This window comes from Mirounga leonina, unplaced genomic scaffold (genome assembly GCF_011800145.1).
Source record: "Mirounga leonina isolate KUSES-001 unplaced genomic scaffold, KU_Mleo_1.0 Mir_175, whole genome shotgun sequence".
In the NCBI taxonomy this organism is placed as follows: Eukaryota; Metazoa; Chordata; class Mammalia; order Carnivora; family Phocidae; genus Mirounga; species Mirounga leonina.
Genome location: NW_023270453.1, coordinates 16,294,785 through 16,318,714, shown reverse-complemented (window position 1 = coordinate 16,318,714; position 23,930 = coordinate 16,294,785). Strand labels below are relative to the sequence as shown.

General features: G+C 51.3%; 1 protein-coding gene across 4 annotated transcripts; it reads right to left on the bottom strand.

The window, feature by feature from the left end:
* Positions 1 to 4,918: 4,918 nt before the first annotated feature.
* Positions 4,919 to 23,107, bottom strand: ASB13 (ankyrin repeat and SOCS box containing 13). 4 transcript variants are annotated; one of them, XM_035021724.1, is made up of 6 exons: positions 22,588 to 22,689; positions 16,801 to 16,988; positions 15,511 to 15,661; positions 13,111 to 13,245; positions 8,072 to 8,263; positions 4,919 to 6,868 (listed from the first exon to the last, which is right to left on the bottom strand). In XM_035021724.1, the coding sequence occupies exons 1-6, from the start codon at positions 22,628 to 22,630 to the stop codon at positions 6,741 to 6,743; spliced, it is 837 nt and encodes a 278-aa protein (XP_034877615.1). In that variant the 5' UTR covers positions 22,631 to 22,689; the 3' UTR covers positions 4,919 to 6,740. The 4 variants fall into 4 exon arrangements, with proteins under 4 accessions (XP_034877615.1, XP_034877614.1, XP_034877616.1 ...); XM_035021723.1 differs by lacking the exon at positions 4,919 to 6,868 and adding an exon at positions 6,875 to 7,035 and having other exon boundaries at positions 22,588 to 23,102; XM_035021727.1 differs by lacking the exons at positions 4,919 to 6,868; positions 8,072 to 8,263 and adding an exon at positions 8,469 to 8,718 and having other exon boundaries at positions 22,588 to 23,107.
* Positions 23,108 to 23,930: the final 823 nt, after the last annotated feature.

Sequence of the window (23,930 nt, the reverse complement as noted above, 5' to 3'; positions counted from 1 at the left end):
GGTTTGATGTCATCCAGCTATTCAGATAGGATTGCTCTGGTCAGTGCCGTATTCATCCAAAGCTGCACCCGACTGCAACCTGCTCTGAGCGGAAAGCCCCCATCCCTACAGAGCTCCGGCTGGTATCCCCTCAGATGACGCCATGAAGGGCAGCTGATAAACTTGGCAGTCCCACCCAGCATGGCCCAGCGTCCCACCCACCTGCTCGCTGGAGCTCTCTCTTCCTCCCCCTTCCTCCGTGCTTCATTCCCTTCATCCTCCCCCATTGCTACCTTTCTTACCCCATTTCCAATTGTCTAGTAGATGGGACTGAAGCATATATTTGCTGTGTGTTTGAATACAATTTTATACTGTTACTTTAAAAGAAGTAAGGGACCCCCTCTGACCCCCACCCAAAAAGGGAAAACAACTAACAATTAGACCGTTTGAAAATAGCTTGTGATGGATTTCTCTTTTATGCCTCAGTTTATTTCAACTTTTTTAAATGACCCACATGTGTTCTGCAAAGTGTAGATTCCCACAGGCTCATCGGCAAAGTCCCCCTGCTCCCTGGGTGCCAGTCTGGCCTTCTAGGAAAGTCTCATCCATGTCTTGGGAACCATAAACACAAGAAGGGATTTTTTATTTTTTTTAAAAGGGATTACAGCAAACTCTACTCATGTAAAATTCCACAGGATTGAACTTCATTCTCTGGTTTCTGTGCTTCGGAGAAAAGGCACAAAACAAATGAATCCATCTCTCCAGAAAAATAATGCCAATTATGGGCATTTTATAAAGCTTTGTAGGGGCGCCTGGGTGGCTCCGTCAGTGAAGCATCTGCCTTTGGCTCAGGTCATGATCCCAGGGTCCTGGGATCAAGTTCCGCATCGGGAAGCCTGCTTCTCCCTCTCCCTCTGTCCCATCCCCACTCGTGCTCTCTTTCTCAAATAAAGAAAATCCTTAAAAAAAAAAAAAATCTTTATAAGCTACACAGCACCAGGAATATAAAAATGAATGCAACTGCATTTATTAACCCAAGACCTGAGAAGCGAGTCTGGGGGCATCTCTCTTCTCCCCTTTGCCAAGATCAGAGTTAGCTCTTCTGTCCTGTTCGGGGCTCATGCCCTGACTGCTACATTTCTAGACTCAGCACTTGCTCCCGTGTCTGCTCCCTGAGGAATGGTCTTCGAAATCCTTCAGGGCCGAGGTTTGTTTTCATGGGTCTTTTTTAAATCCTTAGGGACCAGCAGAGAATCTAAAATAGAGTAACTGTTTTAAAATAAATAAATAAGAAGAAAGGGGAAAAGGGATGAATGTATGCATGGAGAGCTGGACGGATCGATGGGGGGTGGGGGGGCAGGCTAGAGGGATGGATGGGGAAAGCAAACCAAGGCTTGAGTAAAAGTTCCTGTGTCTTGTCCCATCTAGCGCTCTGTCTTTAACACAGCAGAATGTGTCTCAGGAGTTGGATTAACAAGAAGAGCAATGGCAGTTTTCTTTATTGATCACGCAGAAAGCAGAGAGCTAAACTAACTGCACCTCCTGGCTCAGAGTTCGGTTGCAACTTCTCCGCTCTGAAGTCTAGTTCACAAGAACCACACACCTGGAGACCAGCTGCTGGAAAGAAAAAATTTATATAAAGAAGTGTGGGGCGGGGGTGGGGGGGGTGGAGACCTATCATGAATCTTCTCTCCCTTTATTTGTGGTTTCGAGACATTGGGCTTTTAGGGGGCACCTTGTTTAGACTGGACCAACTTAAGACATACTTTCATTTAGACTGCCAGAGATCACAAGACTTTCACGCCAACAGAACTGGGGCTCAGCTATCAATGCCATGTGGTACCAACACTGAGAAAAGAGAAAAAGCAAAGACTCTAGGGTCTGGAAGTACTTTGCAGGCCGTTACAGGGAGAACCGTAAAGGCTGGAGCTGCCCAGACAGCGGGCACGCAGCTAGCCTGCTCACACCCTTGTGATCCCTCCTGACGTCTGTAAGACAGCACAGCGGCTCACGACATGAGCCCGCGGCTGAGCTCTGTGTGCAGAGCCAGTTTTAGGCTGGTTCTCTTCAATAAAGGAGCTCAACCACTTACCAGTCAAGGTGCTTGCCCCCTGGAAAGAAAGCATGACCAGCTCTAACAGAGCAACCCCGGGGAGGGGATGGACGTGCCAAGGCATTCTTTTGGTCCCAAACAACTTCAAGCTTTGCACGGATTCATCCAGAAGTACAGATGGGGTACCACGTGCAGCATCTCTGGGCATGCAAGCGTCAGTAAGGGAAGGAGGGTAGGAAGAGACTCTACTTCCTTTCCTGGTGATGGGAAGGGACCCAGAGAGGGGCAGGAGAGTGAAGGGTGCCAGGAGACCCCTTCTTTCCCTGTGCCTCCCCTCTGACCTGTGGGGGGCAGGCAGCATCCCAGAGCCGGACGATGGGTCTTCCTACCGAACCAGTTCCTCAGGCTCCCATGTCTCCAAAGGGTAGGATTTGAAGCTGGGAACTTTGCCCAGAGCCACTTCTAGAAGGTTCACAACCACCTAGGGCGTAAGCCATCCCAGAGCAGGCGAGGCTAACCAGTGGGGGCAGTTTAGCCAACACTGCCCTTCGGAAGAGAGGCAGGCGGGTCCTGGAGGCCACACGGCACACTCAGGGCTTTCGAAATCTAGTTTACCTAAGACAGTAGCTGCAACCTGTTTCCTCGGCCCAAAAATAAGGATGGTGGGAAAAAGCGTCAGGTCCTGTTGCCGAATACAAGGTCTCATAACGGAAACAGGACCTCGTAGCCGATGGGAGGCTGAAAGGTATTCTTAAACAGAATCACTTTATAACAGCTCCACAGATCTCATCCTCTTTTTTTAAAAGACATTTCTGCCTTTTGTTCCTCCTCTGTGCCTTAAATTGTTACTGTGAAAAGAAAGGCAGAGAGCATAGACCCATGTGTCTATTTGCCACCCAACGTGAGCAAATAGGAGTATTCGGTATTTGCTTCATAACTTTGTTTCAAGAAATGAAACAGCACCGAGTTGAAGTTCCCTGTGTCTCTCCCCAAGTCACACACCCCTTCCTCACCCGGAGGTGACCACAGCACAGCGTGCGGTTCCGTGATTTCATGCATTTCCTACATGCTCGGGCATCCTCAGATACTTAGGCTGCTTTGTATTTCAGTCTATACAAATGGAGTCATATCGCACATAAATATAGGCTGGCAACTTTTTTTCCATCTGCTGTTAGAAGTTTTAGATCTATTAGTGTGAAAGCATAGAACTCGAATCCACCTTAACCGTAATAGAGGATAGGCATTCTATGAATATACTCTGCAACTTAGCCCTACTAACAGAGCCTTTTGCTGTTACCAACCCTACTGTTCTAAACGTCCTCACGCTGTCTCCTTGTGATATGCCTGAGTTTCTTTAAGTTTTTAAAAGGAGAAATTCCGGGTACATGTGGTATGTACTTCTAGTTGTCCCAGACATCATCTACCGCCTTCCAAAATACACATATCAGTCTGTACCCCACTAGCAGCCTGAGCCCCATATGCCCATAAGGCCCATCAGACCTTTCAATTTTCATCAAAATGACACTATATACTGATATCTTTTTGTTGAATTAAATATTCACTAATTTGCGTTTCCCCGATCACTTTTTTTTTTTAATTATTTGAGATAGAGAGAACGAGAGAGAGAGAGCACATGAGAGGGGGGAGGGTCAGAGGGAGAAGCAGGTTCCTTGCTGAGCAGGGAGCCCGATGCGGGACTCGATCCAGGGACTCCAGGATCATGACCTGAGCCGACGGCAGTCGCTTAACCGACTGAGCCACCCAGGCGCCCTTCCCTGATCACTTCTAACCACCCTTTCCCATCAGGGGACATTTGAGGTTTCTCTTTCGTAAATTTCTTGTCCAGAGTCTTTGCCTGTTTTCTTTCTTCTGTTGGGTTATTAATCTTTTTTTTCCTAAGATTTTATTTATTATTTGAGAGATTGGGAGAACAAGTTGGGGGAGGGGCAGAGGGAGAAGCAGACTACTCCGTGCTGAGCAGGGAGCCGATATGGGACTTGATCCCAGGACCCAGAGATCATGACCTGAGCGGAAGGCAGACGTTTAACCATCTGAGCCACCCAGGCACCCTAATCTTTTTCTTCATGATTTCTAGGTGATCTTTATTTTGTTTGTCATTTGTTATCTGTGCTGCAAATGTCACCTGATCTGTCTGATGCACGTCGAGTTTTAAAATGCCAATGCAGAGGTCTTCTGATCTGCTTCTCCTGAAATAAGTAGGACTGTCCCAAAGTCAGAGGAGAATCATTTACACAGCTATAAGCTCCACAAACATCAATAAAGCCACAGTATACACATACCCACCTAACTTTTATGTGTGGGGAGCTCTTTATACTTTTCAAGGCATCTTTTAATCAGCTAACTTCAGCCTTACCAAAACACAGGCTATCGGGGCCTCATGTTCTCATTCATAAGATTCAGGACTTGACCATCATTGTCCTTTTAATGATCGGAGTCTGACCTTTCCTCCCTCTAGGGCAGCTGGGAAGATCCGCGCTCAGAGGGGCAGAGCAATGCATCTACAGTCACCCCCCTACTCAGGGTACAGGTGGGATCCATGTCGATTACATCTCAGTAAGGCGAAGGGAGAAAAGCTACAGGAGGCCCTAAAAGCTTAGTCACTGACATCTGCACTAGGACACAGGCAGGAAGATGGGAATCTGGGAGAAGGGCAGGGCTCCATCACTGGAAGATGACAGCGGCCCATCAGCGTGTCTGCTCCCAACAAAAGGGCTTGTGCACGTCAGGGTGGACTCTTTTTTTTTTTTTTTTTAATTTTATTTATTTGACAGAGAGAGACACAGTGAGAAAGGGAACACAAGCAGGGGGAGTGGGAGAAGGAGAAGCAGGCTTCCCGCTGAGCAGGGAGCCCGATGTGGGGCTCGATCCCAGGACCCTGGGATCATGACCCGAGCCGAAGGCAGACGCTTAACGACTGAGCCACCCAGGCGCCCCAGGGTGGACTCTTGTGAAGCGATTTTTATTGAGCAGTGAGTGTGGGGACAGATTCTGCACTCAGTGCTCCACGGGAGGAAGCGTATCCACGTTCATGGCTAGAGGCCAGTTTCTGTTACACAGACTGATGGGCAGAACCCCGTGATTTTTTTGTTGTTGTTGTCTGTACATGCAAAAGCAGCCATTTACCTCGAACTTGGGTCTCACATGGTACCTGGATAGGAGCGACCCATTCTCAGAGCTTAACGACGCACCATCATGACAATGGCCTCCATGTCATTTTCAAAACAGAAAATGCCCATTGGCAGCTACTGTGAAACTCTCCGCAGATCTGGGGCCCCGCCAAGTAACTTCGAGCAGAAGAGACACCCCAGGCATGCAGCACAGCTGGCCTCCCCCATCCAGGCTCCTTCTGCCCCACACACTTCCCCCCCTTGGGAGCATCTGGGGACATTCGGCGGCTTCGGGCACGACTCCCAGCAGCGTTCACTGGTGGTGCCCTCCCGTGTCCTCAGAAACCAAATACACCTGAACTAATTATGCAAACGTCCTCTAGTTTAACTGCCTGGTTTTTGTGTTTTTAAATTAGGAGAGAGAATCTGACACAAGTGCAGTCTGAATATAGTACTGAAGAGTTCACCTTCCGAGAGTGTAGAGTTCGTTTCTGTTACTACGGGAACAGACCGGAAAGTGTTCTCTTTCTCTGCCTTGGGTAATGAGTCTGATTCCTACACAGCTCAAAGCACTCGGACAATTCCTAGAACATCATAGACGTTCCGTAAGTATCTGCACGATGCGCAAGTCAGTGGTTGGTAATGCCAGGCGCTGGCAACCTCCCTCTCCTACCAATTTCAGAGCCTCGAGAGTGAGCAAACTTTAGGGCAGGAAGAGAATCCGTTTGGCAACTGCAGAAACAGATGAGCAATCATCCCTAAAGGGTGTCCTAAGGGTCCTTCATGTTGGAAACAACTCCTCCTGGAATACGCACGGACACACCTTCACGTTATCTGTGGTTTTGCAGACTCGTTAACAAAACCTAAGTGCGGCAGCCTATGTATGCTCTAAAAGATTTTATCCCCAACACAAGCTGTTTAAGAGCTGAGGCCTGCAAAGTTCCTAAGAAACACTGTGCTAGTGTGGGGAATAAGTCGCCCGAGGCTTCCCCGACCAAGACCCGTGCAAAGTCCCCTGAGTGATGGGTCTACCTGGGTACAGGTGGGCCTTGGAAAGTGCCCACCAGAGCTCCAGAAAAAATTGTCCAAGTAGCAGGATGTCATCAAAGCAGCTGTCCGGGGCCACATGGTCAGGACCCAATCTCTGCAGCACAGGCTTCTCCCTTCGGACACCCAGGGCCACCCTAGTGCTGAAGGACTCAGAGATGGCGCCAGGTGCCCCGGCCTCCCGGGCAGCAGGGCCCTGCACCCCCAGCCCCAGCCTGGCCTTCCCCTGTGTCCTTCCCGAGAGTCCCCCTGAGGAAAGTCAGTGACAGGAGAATGCTGGATGGCTGGGACCGGGTGGAGGGAGAGCAAAGTGCCTGCAGAAGATGAGGCAGGGCCCTCCCAGGGCCTCGGAAATATCCTCCGGAGTCTGCAGAGAAGACAAAACAGGACAGCCAGCAGGGACTCAGGGAACGCTGCTCTTTCTCTAGCAGTCAGGTGGCTGCAGACAAGGGGGGCGGTCCTTGTGGCCCAGCCGCTGGGCTCAGCGAGGCCGGCAGCCAGGGGGGCCCCCACCTGCCTCCCAGGCCTGCGGCTCAGTTGTAGGAAAGGTAATTGATGAGCCGGGGAGGGATGTTCAACTTGGTGATTTTCTCCAGTCCTCTGACGCCAGTGGCCCTCCTCAAGCTCACCCTGCAGAGCTGCGACAGGGTCAGAGGTGTTTCTGAAAAAAGGGAACAGGAATCAGATGCGGTCAGCTGAAGGAAGGAGCGTAACATCCTCCAACTTGGGAAATAACCAGGGTGGAACCGGAAATATCCCCTTTCCCTGGAGCTGGGACGCGGCCTGCATGCCTTCTCCGGAAGGCTACCAGGAAAGACAGCCAGGGACCTGGGAAGGAAGACCAGGAAATGGAATTTAGGGGGCATCCACTGGGCTTTTATTCTGTGGGGTTCTGGGGAGTTTTGTTTTTTTTTTTTTCTTTTCCATAATGTTATAACTTGGTACACAGATTCATCAGCAAATGACTACTCTGTGGCTAGCGGGCTCGTTTGTCAAACTTCCAGATAAGTAAGGGACAGGGCAAGGGTCAGTTGCCGGGCAAGTCCCAGGCCCTGCTCTCACTGCCACGAGTCGCGGGGCACAAGGGGACCCGGGGAGAACACACACACACCACAGAACAGCTCTGACAGACACAGCACGCAAGCCCATGTCCTAGTCCCGAGGGTGAGGACCTTGGATGAAAGGTGAAGCCTGCAGCCATGGCTCGGGAGGGCGAGCAAACCAGGGCCAACGATGGAAGGTCCCTGGGGGCCCCCGGCCACTGAGACACCTGCAGAGCAGTCGGCCTTTTACAAGGATTCAATGCTTTAAAAACCCACGTATGCTGCAAATATCTGCTTGATAAATATATAAATTAGCCAAACGGTATTCTCAACTTATGAAGATTTATGAAATAAAAAACTCTTTGGGAGGAAAAAAAAAAGAAATCCTGGAGAAATTCATTTTCCCGTATTACTTCATCCCCCACATTATTCGGATGCAGGAAAAGAAATACCCTCCAGGAAATGTTTGACATGTACGGATGTATCTGCCTCTGAGTTCATATGGATTTTGGTTGGGTGGGGCCGGCAAACATTTGAAAAAATCGGGGTTTTTTTCCCCAACCGAGAGGTGTCTGAAAGCCTCTTGTGGTTGCAAGGCTGGGTAAATTCATTTAAAAATCTGTACGCAAAGAAGTCTTGTCCTCCGATCATATTTGTCCCTTGTCTCCTGCAGGGTGGGGTGGCTCACAGGGACTCGGGATGGTTGGACCGCTCGGACATGATTGGGCAGACTGTCAGAACAGAGCTTCTTGCAGGCTATCTTGCGCAATGCTAAACCAACCAACCGAGCACATTCACACGACAAGGACAGGGTGGCCTACTTTCGTAGAACTCCAGGCACTTGGCAGGTGCACTGCTATTCCACACGTAGTCGGATGGCTTCTTTCCCCGGTTGTCCCGTGCGTAGATGTTGCCTCCAAACGCAACGAGCATCTCGATGAGGTCAACATTCTTCACCTTGGCTGCGTGATGCAGGGCGGTCTCGTGAAGCTTTGCTGCATTCACATTGGCCCCTGCCAGTCCGGGGTGGACAACAAGTATCACCAAGGAGAGGCCGCAGAGCCAACAGAAACGTCGGCTGGTACTTTCTCGTTCGGCACAGTGCACAAAAGCAATGCCCCAGCCAGGAAAGAGTCAAGACAGATTCTGCTACAGCCTTTTCAGAATCTTTTTTCAAGATCCCAAAGAAAGCAGTAATTACTTTTTTTCTGATGGTAAGAGAGCTACAGACCGATAGCTGTAGGAAAGTAATGTAACTGGAAACGGAACCCCAAAGAAGAAAAAGAAAACTTCCCTGTGAGTTACGAGGCAGTTCTGAGACCCCGTACAGGCTGTCCCCATGGGTCCTGAGGCTCTGAGACCTCAGGCAAAGCTACAGAAGCTCTCCTGCTGTTCCCGCTCGCATGCACACTGTTCCCGCTCGAGTGCACACACAGTAGGCGCAGGCCGGAGGCTCTAGAAAGCTGTGCTGCAGGAATGAAGGAAGGGTCCTTAAATGTAAATATTCTTTCACAAAAGAGACACGCATAGGGAATGAAGGTCATGTTCCCCAAACACCCTCCGCAGTTCAGGTAAGAGATGAGGTGTCGTACTTGTGAATTCAGCTCTGCCACCCACCTGTTTTCAGGATAGTAGTAGATGTTATAGTAGGGGCGCCCGGGGGGCTCAGTTGGTTAAGCAACTGTGGCTCAGGTCATGATCTCAGGGTTCTGGGTTTGAGTCCTGCATCAGGCTCCCTGCTCAGCAGGGAGTCTGCTTCTCCCTCTCCCACTCCCCCTGCTCATGCTCTCTTTCTCTCTTTCTCTCTCAAATAAATAAATACAATCTTTTAAAAAATAGTGGATATTTAGAAAGAGGCGAACAAGTAGCTAATTACAGTATTTTTAGATGCATTAAAAAATAAAGATTTTGATAAAAATAGGATTTGTGTAAAATACCTTTCATAGGGTACAGCCATCACCAATTCTATGCAAGGGGATCTCTGGGACCCTTAGGATTTTTTTTTTTTAACCAACTTCTTTGAAGTCTGCTCCTAATGGATAAGGAGGTTATAAGAGAAAGGGGATGGGAGAAAAGTATTTTAAAGAAGTCAAGCAAATAGCCCAGCCCCCCCAAAAGAGATTCCAATCACAGTCATAAAATATCAGGAAAGTGGGGTTAAAAGAAATCAGATCACCAACATATCTCCATGTAATGATAAATTTAAAGGAAATAAAGGGTGTAAGGCTATTAGGTCTCCTGTCCCACTGCTCAAGAGTATTTGGAAATTCTGGTTTCTGACTTAAAAGCGTTTTGTTTTTGTTTTTGTTTTTAAGATTTTATTATTTGAGGCAGAGCGAGAATGTGCGAGCATGCACAAGTTGGGGAAGGGGAAGCGGGACAAGCAGGCTCCCCACTGAGCCCAACAGAGGGCTCCATCCCATGACCGAGCTGAAGTCAGATGCTTCACCAACTGGGCCACCCAGGCACCCGTGACTTAAAACAGTTTTGATCCCCTAATAGAACCTAAAAACTGTGTGCCTATCAGCAGTCACCCCAACAAGATAACACAAGTGCAGCCAAACCTCCCAAGACAGGTGAGGGCAAAAAAATCCCTCAGGAAGAAGGCTACATCACCCAAGTATTTAATTCAGCAGATATGCATTGCAAAAATAATACTGAAAGGCAATACGTTAAAGAAAAGAACCGCCCCCCATGTAACCCCCATATCGGGGGTGCTCTTCCAATAGCCGCCTAGAAGAATAAAGGATTTCATAGTTGCAGTCATAAAGCAAATAGGGGTGCGAACGCGAGACGCAAACTGGTAACGAAAAATAAACTGTAAAGTGTACAGAATCTAAAGTGCAGGACCTGTCTCGCAGGTCATTAATTGTGGCAATAATCTTGCCAAGTGGGAAGGAAAGAGACTGTCTCTATTTAGCAAGAGAGAAGGGGGCGCACACGGTCAAGGAGAAAACTAGGGGTAGGCTAGCTCTCAAACCACACCGCCCTTCCATCCCGTTCACTAGGGCTCCCAGGATACAAGGCCGCAGCAGGGTGACTCTTTCCACAAGGTGGCATCCCAAGGTACAAGACAGGCCGTTCTTAACCGGTGCTCTTGGCTCCTTTGGCCTGGGTGTGACACAGCCTGGAGATCAGGAGGGGACGCTGGTACACGCTGCTGCTGGGGCAACTGCAGACCTGAGCACACAGAGTACATGGGGGGTGGGGGGGACTTGAAAACACAGGGCAGGCCGGAAAAAAACAGCAAAGAGGGCAAAGTCTGTAACATGGCACCGACTGTCAATTACAAATACGTGCCTCAACCCGCCCGGTGTCTCTTACAAAACACAGAGGAAGCACACACACACATTAAAACAGGGGGCTGGGGGGCAATAATAGAGGAAAGAAGGAAGGGGGGAGAAGGTGGCTTTGTGGGGACTGATGATGATAATGTGCCTTGAACTGGGGGGGGGGAGGGGAGGGAGAGAAGGGGAGAGAGGGAGAGGGAGGGAGGGAGGGAGGGAGAAAGAGGGGGGCTCAGGGAGAGAGGAAGCCAGCAAAATAACTAAAGGCATCCAGGCATTAAAACTTCTCAACCTCATGCTTCAGAGAAAAAGGGGTCAAAGTCTGATTTCAAAGCACAACAGGATCAAAGTGGACTCAGAGTAAAGCCTTAAGCATGCACAGAGAAGGGCTGGCCACGCGCGCCAAGAAGCTGGCAGGACGGGGACACTGAGGCCCCAGCAGCTCAGTAGCCAGCACCCTCCCTGGCGCCTCTTAGCACTTCCTGCGGCGGTTACAGTCACTATGACTTCGTGGGACAACTGGACAACTGGACCGGCACTAGCCCCAGCCCCCTCCTCTGCCACACCACCCTGCAGCTGGGTGGGGGGGTGGGGGGGGTCCGCGAGCACCTGTTTTCCAGAGACCTGTCTGAGGCTTCCAGTGGATTTTCCAAGGGCTCTGTGACCAGAACCACTACTTTCAGAAGAGCCCATATGCTGCCCTCTTCTACTTTTTTGTATGTGGGAGGTTTCCCACAGCTGAAAACATTTTCTTTGAGAAGAATCCCTGCAATCTAGGAAGAAGATGCTCTAGGAGGCGACCGTCCACGTCTACAGTAGCAGGCAAGTCCGGAGGTGCCAGCCTGGCGGCAGCGGTCCCCCTCCTCCATGGGGGAGCCTTCCCTGGGGGGGCTCTAGTCTAGCCCTCATTCCATCCCCCAGGTGTATGCCTTCCCACTCGGACCCACCCAACTGAGCCCACACCTTGCAATGGGGAGGTGGGGGGGGGGGCTGGGGTGGGATGGCCTGGCCTCCAACCCCAGGGATGGGCTCTGATTGGTTAATCCCTCTCTCCCCACCCCCAGGAATTGGTTCAAATAACCTGGGCCTGAGCCAATGAGGATGTGGCCGAGCCTGGACAAAGGGGCTGGATTAGGTTCGGACCCAGGACCCAATTTGGGCCCCTGGGACTTAAGGGAAGTGTGTGGGAGACAGCTGGAGTAGTGGTTTCTCACTCTTATGAGAAAACTACCCAAAACCTTGGGAAGGAAAGTATTTGGATTTGAGCGTGACCCTGATGCAGCCATTTTCAGCCTGTTAGGGACGCCAGGCATAGGATCAAGCGAGTGGGGTGGACAACGGACCTGAAAGATTCAGAGACGGTGCCGGCTTCATGCTGCCGCCAACCCTCAGAACAAAGTGACCCTGACACCTGCCTCCTCCTGATCTTTTCAGTCACCTGGACCAAGACATCCCCTCAGCCCCCTGTACTTGGTTCCCATTACTTACAAGAGTAATCGGTTCCATAAAGTCTTAGTCAATATGGAAGGGATGTCGGGGTTCAAGCCCCTGATTCGAGCCTTTCCCCTCCAGCCACCACTAAAGGAACTAAAGAAAAAAGGGCAGCAGGTGCTCTGGGGACAGTTGTTGATTGTGATACTACCATTTCATAAGCTCAGCAGTCACAGCAACTAATAACCCTCGGTTGATGGAAAAGCTGAGTGATTGGCTGGAAGGCCTAGGACTACTTCTCATCTAGATGTTTTATCCTTGTGTAAAAAAGAAAACCACCCCAATGGCTAGCCTGACACAAAATAAATCCTTTTCACTAAAAACATGTAGAAGTGGCTCATGAAAGCAAACAAGACTCCCGAATAGAAAAGCACATATAACTGAAGCTCAAATGACCGTCGTCCGGACAGAGCTCGTCATCTTTCTATTCCTGACCAGTTTTGTTTTTATCCTAAGTTGCACCCAGAATGGCTGAGCTAAAATTTTCCAACAAAATATTTACATTGGGTTCATAATGAAAACTCCTTGCCAACACCCACTTTGGCTACATTTTAAAACTGCAGTGGTAGATAGGTCCTGAATCCAACCTTCACGTGACTGGGCTATGTCTTATTTCATTTTTTGTTTTTTGCCTTGGGACCCTCCCTATCCTGAGCCTTTTTAGAACATCCGACAAGGACCTGGATTCCAAACGTGCTACCAGCTCCTTTCCCATGGATCCTCCCACCTCTTTCTGACTTAGCTGCAAACTCATCAGGCAGGTACTGTGGATGGTCTCTATGGCTACTAAAAATAATGACCCAGCATTCATCGAGCATCAGGTCCTGCGGAAATGTGATCACAAGTCCTTCCAACAACCCTGCAAAGTGGGGCTTATTTTCTCCAGTTTTATAGATATAGAAACTGAGGCCCAAGGTTCCAGCTGGTGGGTGGGAGAGCCAGCTTCAAAGCTGGTCTGTCCGATTCCACTGCCCAGCTCACGGCCAGCGCATGGTGCAGGTAAACAAAACACCTGCACTGAGGCACGCATGTGTAAACGCCAACACCAACCCTGAGCAGCGCAGGGAGAAAGGCTGACGTACCTGCATTAAGCAGCACTTTGACACAGTCCAGATGCTCCCGGGCACAGGCAACATGAAGAGGGGTCCCAAAATGGCAGTCATGCGCTTCCAGGTTGGCCCCAACGTCAATAAGCAGCCTCACACATTCAGAACTTCCTTCAAACACGTGGAAAAGGATGAGAACCGTGAATGAATGTGTGCATTTGCAATAAGCCTGAGGGAGCGGCAGGTGGAAGGTGAGCCCCATGCCGGGTTGCAGGGGGAGGTGAGGCGAACCGGAGCTGCGGCCCAACCAACCTTGGTTTACGACCACGTGTGGTCCTAGGGAGCTAAAGAAGTTGTCCCTTCTGAGCCTGCAGGGTTCTCCAAGCCTGCCTGGCAGCGGGACGGGGAGAGAGGACACAGCCGACCCTCTTGGGGGAGAGCAAAAGGTCTTGCACTACCACCCCGAACGGCCGGACTCTGCTCCTCAGCGGGAAGGACGGTGCCCCCCACCTCCGGGCTGTCTCCCAAGCTGTGTCGGGAACGCCGAGCCTGCAGGTGGCCTCCTAAAGATGCTGGCAGCCCGAGTCCAAGGCTCCTGGATGAACTTCCCTAAGCCTCCTTACCTCGGAGGTCCCCTGCTCTTCTCCCTAGCAGGTGCTTTTCCTGCCTCTTCATGGCCATCTCCAACTCGGCTTGAGTGCAGGTTCGTTCTGTCCCAGGCTGCATCCTCTCTCCTCACTTAATCATGCTTCATCATTGGTAGCTACCAAGTTTCCACCTCCAGCCCTGAAATCCAGCCTCTTACCTCCAGCCCTCTGCTGGCCATGCTCTTGGGGATGTCTTGGCCATGGCAGAGTCCCCTCCCTCCACTCCCAGGGGGCCCCTGTGCCTGGCCAATCTGTCTCCATCATCGGCATCACTCCTGAGTTGGCTTTGACCCTGTGCTCTGCTCTCCCTCATACTAAATCCTGCTGATCCTTCCCCAAAGCCTTCTAAATGAATCCATCCCGCTTGGGCTCGAAGGGCTTTGTGCTTAGATCACTGCCATGGCCCCAGTGATCTCTCCACATCAGGATACCACCCCCTCCACTCCTCTACTGCAGAGCCGCAGACTACGCCACCCCAAAATAGTCTACCTTAGCATAAGGATTATTTTGAGTTTAAGGTAATTAAGCAGATACAAGAAAAGCTTGTATTTGCCTAAGATCAGGACAAAAATTTATAAAGGTGTCCCTACTGCCCTCCATGTGGAAGGACAAATGACCAGAGAAAATTCCAGACACTTACCAGCCCAGAGAGAGCACCAGAGGAAAGCATGTAACAGGGTGGAGTATGTAATATCTAAACAGGAGATTGCTCCTGTCCAGTCCCCCATTCTGCAGGCCGGGAAGAATATACGCAGAGAGACGCAGGTGTGAAATGGCATGGACACTGGGCAGCTATAGGCGGGACTGGAGAGCGGGTTTGTGCAGGGCAGCGGTGGGAGAGGGCTCGGAGAGCTCCTGAGCAAGGCCCAGGCCACCAACCCTTTACAGTCCATGCCAAACACTTGGCCGCGGGGATCCCCCAAGGATTTTTGAGGAGTATCTGGACCAACTACACGATCATACATAGTGTCTTGGGTTTCATAAAGTGTCCTTGGAACTGTAGTGTTCATCTGACCTGGTTGGAAGTGGTGTGGTCTCAGCACCAGATCCGGGTGACAAAAGATGACCTCCCTGGGAAGGGGGGTGAGAGGCAGTAGAGAACAGCGACTGAGAGGAGCCACGGGAGAGCATGCACCCACGCCCACACCAGGCAGCGAAGACCAGCATGGTGCCAGCCAATCAAAACATCAGCCAGAAGCTTGCAACCTTTGCTTAAAAGAGTAGAATCCAAGCTCCTTAGTCTGTCATTTAATGATTTCCCACCTGCCGGTCTTGCCCTAAATTTCCAGTCTTCTCTGTTGCCCCTCCACTGGGAACTTTGGGTCCAGTAAGTCACTTTCTCTGTGCATGGAGTGGCCTTCCTCTTACACTCCCACCATCTGAGACCTACCCATTCTTGCAGGGCAACTGAAATCTCACCTGTTCCGAGACTCCAGGATGAGCTCTTCCCCCCCCCCCCCCCCCCCCCCCGAGCACCTGTCCTCCGGGCATATGTTGGGTCTCCTCTCCCAACTAGAACAGGGAGCCACAGGGCAGAATGCCGGGAAGACTGAGAGCCACGGCAGGGTGCAGTGACTTCAGTGTTAACATCTGAAAGGCACTGGAGGACACCGCTGAGAATAGAATCCTGTCCTAGAAACCACGGCCCCCTACTCCTGGGTGAAAACCACCTTCAGGAGGAAAAGCTGAGGCTCTCATGGCCGGGCGACCACGAGCCAGAAGCAGACTGGGGGCGCTCCTTAGCCAGCCGATGGCTTCCCATCTACACCGCTTGCTTGCGCGGACTCACCGCTCATGCAGGCCTCGTGCAGCGGGGATGCTGTGTACAGGGGCGGGTTGACCTTGGCCCCGTAGGACAGGAGGAGCTTCACGCACTCGATGCTGCCTGAGGCACAGGCATCACACAGGGGCGTGCTGCCGTCGATGTTGCGGGCATCCACCTCGTGGGAAGAAACGCGTGTCAGGGTGGAGGGGAAACCCACGTGAGCCGCTCTCTCCCCCGATGCACATTCATCTTTGCAAAGGCCCTTCTTAGAAGCACCAGTTTCCGAGTGTGTGCTAAGGTGCTGCGCCAGGCAAGGGCGTTCAAGGACAAAGGATGGGGGGGGGTGTTGGGAGTGCCTGTTAGCCTGCCAAGTGCAGGAGGCGCCCTCTTCAGGGCTCTTCTCTTGGGACAGGCTCAACTCTGCTTCTCTGCTTCATTCTTGCCCCCACCCCCCACCCCCCCCACACACACCCAGACTGCGAGCTGAGGGAGACAGGGTAGGAGAGCGAGCTTGAACTTCAGGAGTGCCGGAAGCGGCTTCATGTGCCCCCTCTAGCTGGAACATGATCCGGGAAGGAAAAAGGCGACTCTGCAAGCTGGCAGATTCTGCCTAGAATTCAGCTGCTATTCGGGGACACGCCAAACCCTGTTCTGGCTCCTCGGGGGCTGCCTTCGTAGGCGAGGCTTTGGAGAGCCAGCGGGGCAGTGTGAACGGTGTGGCTCACAATGGACACTGGAGCCCGCGTTCCAGCGAAACCTTCGGGCTGTGGGTGTCAGGCCAGTTCCTAGCCAGAAACTGCTGCGGGCTCCCAGTCCGCCCCGGCCAGCGTGTTTACACCGGGGAAAACAAACCAGAAGCTTGTGTTCTGGGCCCTCCGCCCCCCGACCTCCACCTCCCATGGAGAGCTGGCTTACCAGCATCCCACTCCGACATCTCCGGGACCCCAGCAGCAGCTCTTCGGCCCGTGTGATCGGCAGGCCTGCTCTGGCGCACCCCCCATGCGGGGCACTCCCCCTGCCTCTCCCCCTCTACAACTGCCTTCTCTCTGGCTACCAATGCCCTCCTGATAGCCGAGCCATGACCCACAGGCCCTCCGCGCACAGCTGACCGACAGGCCGCTCCTCCGCTGGCTTCCATGGCAGCCCACTCCAGCTTCCCCTTCCCCTCCAGGGCTTTCTCTACTTCCCACGCGCTTGCACATGACAACGCTAATCCCAGGTCTCGTGTCTCTTTCCCCTCCCTCCCCGCGTTCTCCGGAGCAGGTGCCGTGGCTTCCCCGGCTCGGGCGGGGTCTGTCCCGCGGGGCCGCTCACCTGGGCCCCCGCAGCCAGCAGCAGCTGCACACACCGCGCCTGGCCCTGCAGGCTGGCTGCGTGCAGGGGCGTGATGGAGTCCACCGTGACCTGGTTGACGCATGCGCCGCTCTCGATCAGCTGCTGCAGCTGCAGGGTCTCGCCGCGCTGGGCCGCCTCGTGTACGGGGGTGCGCTCCACCCAGAAACCTGCGGAGGAGAGCAGACCGAGCGCTGGGGCCGTGCCGCCGCCCTCCAGGTCCATGGAACCCCGTACGATCCCAGGACGCCACGTATGATCGTGGGGTTGGTCCAGACGCTCCTCAGAATCCCGGGTGATGGGAGCCTGGGTGGCTCAGGTGGTTGAGCGTCTGACTCTCAAGTTTCTATCTTTTGAGTCAGTTGGTAGTTTGTGTCTATAGAGGACTTTGTCCACTTTATGTACATCATCTGATCTGTTGGCCTAAAATTTGTTATGGACTGAACTGTGCCCCCCAAATTCATAGTTGAAGCCCTAACCCCTCGTACCTCAGAATGTGACTGTATTTGGAGACTGCACCTTTTCTGAAGGAATTAAGGTGAGGCCATTAGGAGTGGGCCCTCATCCCATCTAACTGGGGTCTTTAGAAGAGATTAGGACACAAAGAGCCCCTGCGTGGCTCACTTGGTGAAGCGTCTGCCTTTGGCTCAGGTCATGATCTTGGGGTCCTGGGATCAAACCCCGCACTGGGCTCCCTGCTCAGCAGGGAGCCTGCTTCTCCCTCTCCCTCTGCCCCTCCCCACCACTCATGTGTGCATGCATGTGCTCTCTCTCTCGAATAAACATATAAAATCTTTAAAAAAAAAAAAAAACATTAGGACGCACACCTGGGATGTGCACGAACAGGGACAAGCCCACTGAGGCCACAGTGAGAAGGTGACCCTCTGTAAGCTAAGGGGAGGCGAAGCCACCTGTGTGCCGGCTACCTGCTGCCCTGTAGAAACAGACGAATGGCCACAGAGGTTGGTTCCCAGAAGCATCCTTTCCACCCCAGGTGAGTGATCTCAGTTAATCACAGCAATCATCGTTCCTGTTGCGCATCTGACCCAACTGCAGTTCCCAAGAAGGGAGGGAGAGCCTGTGACTGGTTTCACAGCTTCAAAACTCCTCTCTTTCCCAAGGACTTCCAGAAGACCCTCTCCCTTCTTCATCTGCGTACGGCCTAGACCGGAACGCGGTGGTGCTGTAGCCATGCGGCTGCCTGCTGGAGCATGCTGGGCCTGGGCGCCAGAGCCCTGAACCTGGTGCATCCGGCGTCACGGGGGGCCTGGTGCCCCGCTGCCCGTTGGTCTCCCTACTATGTGGGAATGAGGGTTCCTGTCTGGGCCAAGTGCAGACAAAAGCACGCTAACTAGCCGAGACCGTGAACTACCTGAATGCACACACTATGGCTATGTTTCCTCAGTGTCCATTACCTAGGATACAGGGGCATCTTCCAGACACTAGGCTTTAAAAAAAAAAAAGTCTTAAATGACAATGTTGGGTTAACACCGACCTATCCTTACTGTCACGCCCCCTACTGCAAACCGCAAGATCACGTCACATACCTCTTTATGATAGCAGTTCCCTTTTATTACATTGCACATCTTATTATTACATTTCCCTAGAAAGCCTTCTAATCACCTCGTCAGTTCCCAAATCTTCCCAGAGCACTTCTACAGACCCTAAGTGGGGTGGGATGCTCTCCTCCACAGAGGGACAACTTCATCGGTTGTGTGTCGATGACAATCTACCCAGATGGCCCCAGCTCTACCATGCTAGGGCCCGCACCTCCGCCATGGGGCAGGGAAGGACGGGGGCCGGGGTCTCTGCTACACCTGACACTGGGCTCTGCCATTTATCAGCTTCTGCAGGACCTCACCGCCCCCCCCCCCACCCAAGCATTTCTTCACCTAGAAATTGGGCTGATGATAACAGTTTATTCATTGGTGGTTCATGAAAGGTAAATGAATTAAAGTAAAGCAAAAGTACGTAGTGTGTGGCCTGGCACAAAGTGACTCAGAAAATGCTGTCTATTAGTAATATTCCACCCCCCCCCACTGTGCCTCCCTGTCTTGCCCACTAGCCAAAGAGCCTGTGACCCCATGAAATGGGGACTTGATCATATGTGGGGTGGGGGAGGGGGGAGCAAAGGGAGAGCTGAAACTCAGGAAGATTCTCACAAAATATAAAAACCAAGCCTGTGGGACTTTCTCTTTACCACCTCAAGAAGGGGACCCCAGGATGTTTGTTTCCCCAGTGGTAATTACCAGTCACTGGCGTGCCTGTCTTGGGGGTTAGTGAGAAGTGGCTATCACTGTAAAGTCGGTCTGGAAGAAGCAAAACCCTACGGTTTGCAACCCTACAAAGAGGAAAACAGGGTAAGGCCCTCAGTCTCGCAGAAGGAAGGGAGAGGCAGCTCAGGAAGGCCAGGGAGCCTTCGATTTCGTGCACTTTGCAGATAATTCGTTTTTTACAAATTGAAGGCTTGTGGCAATCCTGTGTTGCAATTTTTCCAACGGTGTTTGCCTCACATTTGGTGATTCTTGCAATATTTCAAACTTGATTACCTTTGTTATAGTGATCGGTGATCAATAACCTTTGATGTTATTTACCTGTTTGGGGATGCCCCCAAACCATGCCCATAGAAGACAATGAACTTAATCGACAAATGTGGGTGTTCTGACTTTACCAACCAGCTGTTCCCCAGTCGCCCTCTTGTCAGGCCTCCCTATTCCCTAAGACCATGCACTGAAATGAAGACCAATCAATAACCCCATGATGGTCTCTATGTGTTCAAGTGAAAGGAAGAGTCCCACATCTCTCGCTTTAAATCAAAAGCTAGAAATGAGGGGCGCCTGGGTGGCTCAGTTGGTTAAGTGCCCGACTCTTGATTTCAGCTCAGGTCATGATCTCAGGGTCATGAGATGGAGCTCAGCAGGGAATCTGTTTGAGATTCTCTCTCCTTCTGCCCTTCCCCCCAACTCGCACACTTGCGCTGGCTCTCTCTCTAAAATAAATCTTTAAAAAAAACTTTTTTTTAAACAACCAGAAATTATTAAGCTCAGTAAGGGAGGCATGTGGAAGGCTAAGACAGGCTGAAAGCTAGGTCTCTTGCACCAAACAGCCAAGTTGTGAACGCAAAGAAAAAGTTCTGGAAGAAAATGAAAAGTGCTACTCCGGTGAACACATAAATGATAAGAAAATGAAACAGTCTTACTGCTGATATGGAGAAAGTTTAGGTGGTCTGGACAGAAGATCAAACCAGCCACAGCATTGTCTTAAGCCAAAACCCAATCTAGGGCAAGGCCCTAACTCTCTTCAGGTCCATGAAAGGTGAGAGGTGAGGAAGCTGTAAGAAGAAAAACGGGAAGCTAGCAGAGGTTGGTGTGTGAAGTTTAAGGAAAGAAGCTGTCTCCAAAACATAAAAGTGCCAGGTGAAGAAGCATGTGGTCCAGAAGATCTAGCTAAGAAAATTTACGAAGGTGGCTACACCAAACATTATCAATGCAGATGAAACGGCCTACTATGGTATGAAAATACCATCTAGGACTTTCATAGCTAGAGAGGAGAAGTCAAAGCCTGGCTTCAGGGGGCAGACGTGAGGGGTTAATGAAGCTGGAGACTTTAAGTTGAAGCCAATGGTCACTGAACATTTCAAAAATCCTAAGGCCCTTAAGAATTCTGCTAAATCTACTCTTCCTGTGCTCTATAAATGGAATAACAAAGCCTAGGGGAGAGAGCATATGTTTTCAACACAGTTTACTGAATATTTTAAGACTACTCTTGAGACTTACTGCTCAGGGGAAAAAGCACTCAGGTAACCCTACAAATTGACTAGGGATAAATGTATTTGATGGGAAGTGTGTGAGCCTTTTAGCATAAAACAAGCAACCCAGAAAAAAATCCACCTGGGTTTAAACCTCAGCCTTGCTTCTTTCTAGTTGTGTGAACTCAGTTGCACCTCTAAATTATCAGACGTAAGGACCATCCTGCAGCTGCCCCCAGGGCATGTGGCTAGTGCTGGCCCGTAACCTAGCAGCTCCATGCTCTTATGGTGGTCCCAGAAACTCTTTCTCTCTCCATCTGACCTTCTGATTACCCCACACAGTAGTGAGCTGTGTTTGGAGTTCTTGGCCAAGGATGACTGAAAAAAAATTAGCTCATCTGACTTAGAGCCCCCAAATCCTTAAGTACCCTTCTGTTGTCTTCTACCCAGCCTCTCGAGTACAGCTCTTGAGTACAGATCCTGAATATGGGGTCATTTTTTTCAACTTTGCAAAGGGGCACTTACCTTGGGTCCATAACAACCTGTATTACGTTTGCTAAGTTATGAATACTGGATTCACTTAGGAGATGACTTGCCCTAAATTCTCTGCAGAGCCTTACAATATGGCCTCCATAAGCACCGTCTTTACCTCTGTGAGGTGTTCTATTAAAAAATGGAAAATGTAATGCTTTTAAGCATCCCATGCATCTAGAATTTCAGATCAGAATGTTAAAATGGGCTATAGTTCCTACAATGGGCCTCTGCTTCTGCTGGGATAGCAGGCTTCCAGATTCAATACATTCAGCTGATCCATTAGCGTTGAGAATCAAAGTATCAGGGCTTATCTTTTTGGGGGAAATCAAACAATGACAGTCAAAACTATGCATGAACCTCAGAAGCCGTACATCCATTGGTGGAGTGTGCTTTTCTCTTCAAGATTCCTTAAACTATGCAAAAACAAAACAAAACAAAAACGCTCAGAAGTAAATGCTGTTATAAAGCATTCTACACGAACAAAAATATGCAACTGTGTCTAGGGTGCCCTGCTTAGCTGTTCATTGCTTATTTAACTGGACCAAACACAGAACACACTGGTGGAGTCAGAGTCTGTGCCTGCCTGGGGTGGAATGCCAAGTAAAACCAGATGCTTCTTAGAGGCCTTTGATCTGGTTGAAGGTGGCTGTTTTGCCAGGACTATAATTCCTTACACTAAACTGACCCTTAAGACTTCCCACTTTTATTGGTACTGCTGTTTCTACCAGTGTAAAAGGACTTTAGATTTTTTTTTTCTTCCAGGTTTTCAAAGTGCCTTCTGGGGACATTTCACCTGCTGTAGTATTACTTCATAGGCAGAGATGTTTGCTTCCCCAGAGAATGTGCCTTTGCCCTCGATTCATTTTATTCTTCCATAGCAACCGAATGGTAAGCAAGATTCAGTGAAGAACCGAGATGGCTTTTTTTTTTTTTTTTTTAAAACACAGGGTGACCTGTCGCAAGAACATCGCCTTCTCCTGGAGCAGATGCCTTCTATCACAAACTGGGTGTACCCGTAGGATGCTAATGACAGTGCGCCACAACCCTCTCACAGGGCCCCTGGAAGATGGTCCAGCTCCCACACCCAGCACCTCCTGGGTGCTCTGAGCTTGGCCATGACTATGCGCACCCCCCTCCCCGCGCCTTCCCCAAGGTGCGCGGCGCGCGGGTGGGTCTGCAGTTTTGAAGTCTCACGACCGACGCGTCAACACCGTGACTGGCTTGGCAACGCGCCGGCCGGGGACTAGGAGCCGGACGCAGAGCGCGCCTGAGATGCCTGGGGGTCACCGAGGCTGCTCCCGTGAGGGAACGGCGGCGCTCCAACCCCGGGCCACCAAAACGCCCCCGCCGGCGCCCTCCGGGCAGCGCGCGTCACGACCGCCGAGCGCGTGTCCGCAGACGCACCTGTCCCGCCGGGGAGCAGCCCGGCTGTCCCTGCTTCCGGGCCCGCCCCGCGCCCGCGCTCCCCGCGCCCGCACCTAACCTACCCACGTCGCCCAGGAAGCAGCCGTCCGCCCCGCGGGGCTCCATGCCGCCCGCCCGCTCGCTGCCGCGCGCCCGCACACCCCGGCGACTCGGGCGCCCGCGACCTGGGCGGAGCTCCGCGGGCTAGGCCGGCCGAGGGGGACGCAGCGCGGTCGCCCGAGGGGCCGCGGGAGTTGTAGTTCCGCCGCCGCCGCCGCCGGGCGCCCGGGACTCCGCGTCGGTGCGCGGAGTCCTGCGCGGGGCCCTGCGCGGAGCGCGCCCAGCTGGGGCTCCCGGCCGTGCTTCGCGCTGCTGGCTGGGCGGCGCCGCGGAGCTGCTCGGCTCTCTGCACGGAGACGGGCTTCCTGCCGGCTCTGGCACGCTCCCCGCTTTTTTCACCCGAGTCTTTTCGGTTGGTGAGGACAAAGCAGACGCGCCTTTCCCAGGCCCGCGGCAGGACTGATGCACGGGTTTCCGGATAAGTCCGGGTGGACAGCCGACTAAGTGGGGTGTGCTTTGCTTTGCTTTTGCAAAGCAGGTAGCACGGTTCGGAAGGTTTAACTTTGTCGAAGTTCCTTGTGGCCTCGTCACGAGATTACTCTCCCACCTGACCTATACGGACCCTACGCATAGACGTTAGTTTGGGCTGGAAAGTACAAATATCAGGACGTACCCGGTGCGGAAATACATGAGGACCCGTGGAGCGCAGAAGGGTTGATCTGTCCCCTGGACGCCTCGAGTCTTTTCCTCCGGTCCAGACCGCAGGCACTGCATCGAACGGGAGTTTGAACCTTGTCTGACCAAAGCTCCTGGGACGTCCCAGCCCCAGACCTGCAAATGACACTTCAAGCCTGTTAGCAGTGTGTGTTTGCACCCTCATTGCCACTTGTCCACCAAAATTAGGCTCTTGCATTTTTCTTGCGAGTTTCTTGCATTCTGTATTAAATGCACACTTTTAAAATCTAGTTGCTGTGGAATGTTGTGTTTTTTCCTATAATAATGCCTTGTATCATAGGTTTGTATTTTTTATTTTTCTTCCTTGACAAAGCATCATCTAGATCTTAGTATAGACCGTATATTTGTATACACCATATTTATTTATAAACCACATATATTTATATTGTATTTATGTCTACATATAGACAGGTATTTCTTAAATATCTTAGAAAGCAGGTATTTCCTAATTAGCTTATTTTGTAAATTTTTCTCCATTCTGTTGCTTGATTTCAATATTGCAGAAAAGTTTTAAGTTTTTATATATTCAGAAATATATACTCTGAGAGTGGTCCCTCTCTTTCTCCAGTAGTCAGAATGTATTTCCCCACCAAGAGCCAGAACACGTATATTTTTGTTGTGTTCTGCTGTT

What these genes read in the sequence shown, in the direction of transcription:
- ASB13 (XM_035021723.1), bottom strand. Translation starts at nt 22,630, where the DNA reads ATGGAGCCCCGCGGGGCGGACGGCTGCTTCCTGGGCGACGTGG. An exon ending in TGCTGGCTGCGGGGGCCCAG is followed by an intron (nt 15,662 to 16,800) that starts GTGAGCGGCCCC and finishes TCTTCCCACGAG; the next exon opens with GTGGATGCCCGCAACATCGA. An exon ending in CAAAGTGCTGCTTAATGCAG is followed by an intron (nt 8,264 to 13,110) that starts GTACGTCAGCCT and finishes CCGGACTGGCAG; the next exon opens with GGGCCAATGTGAATGCAGCA.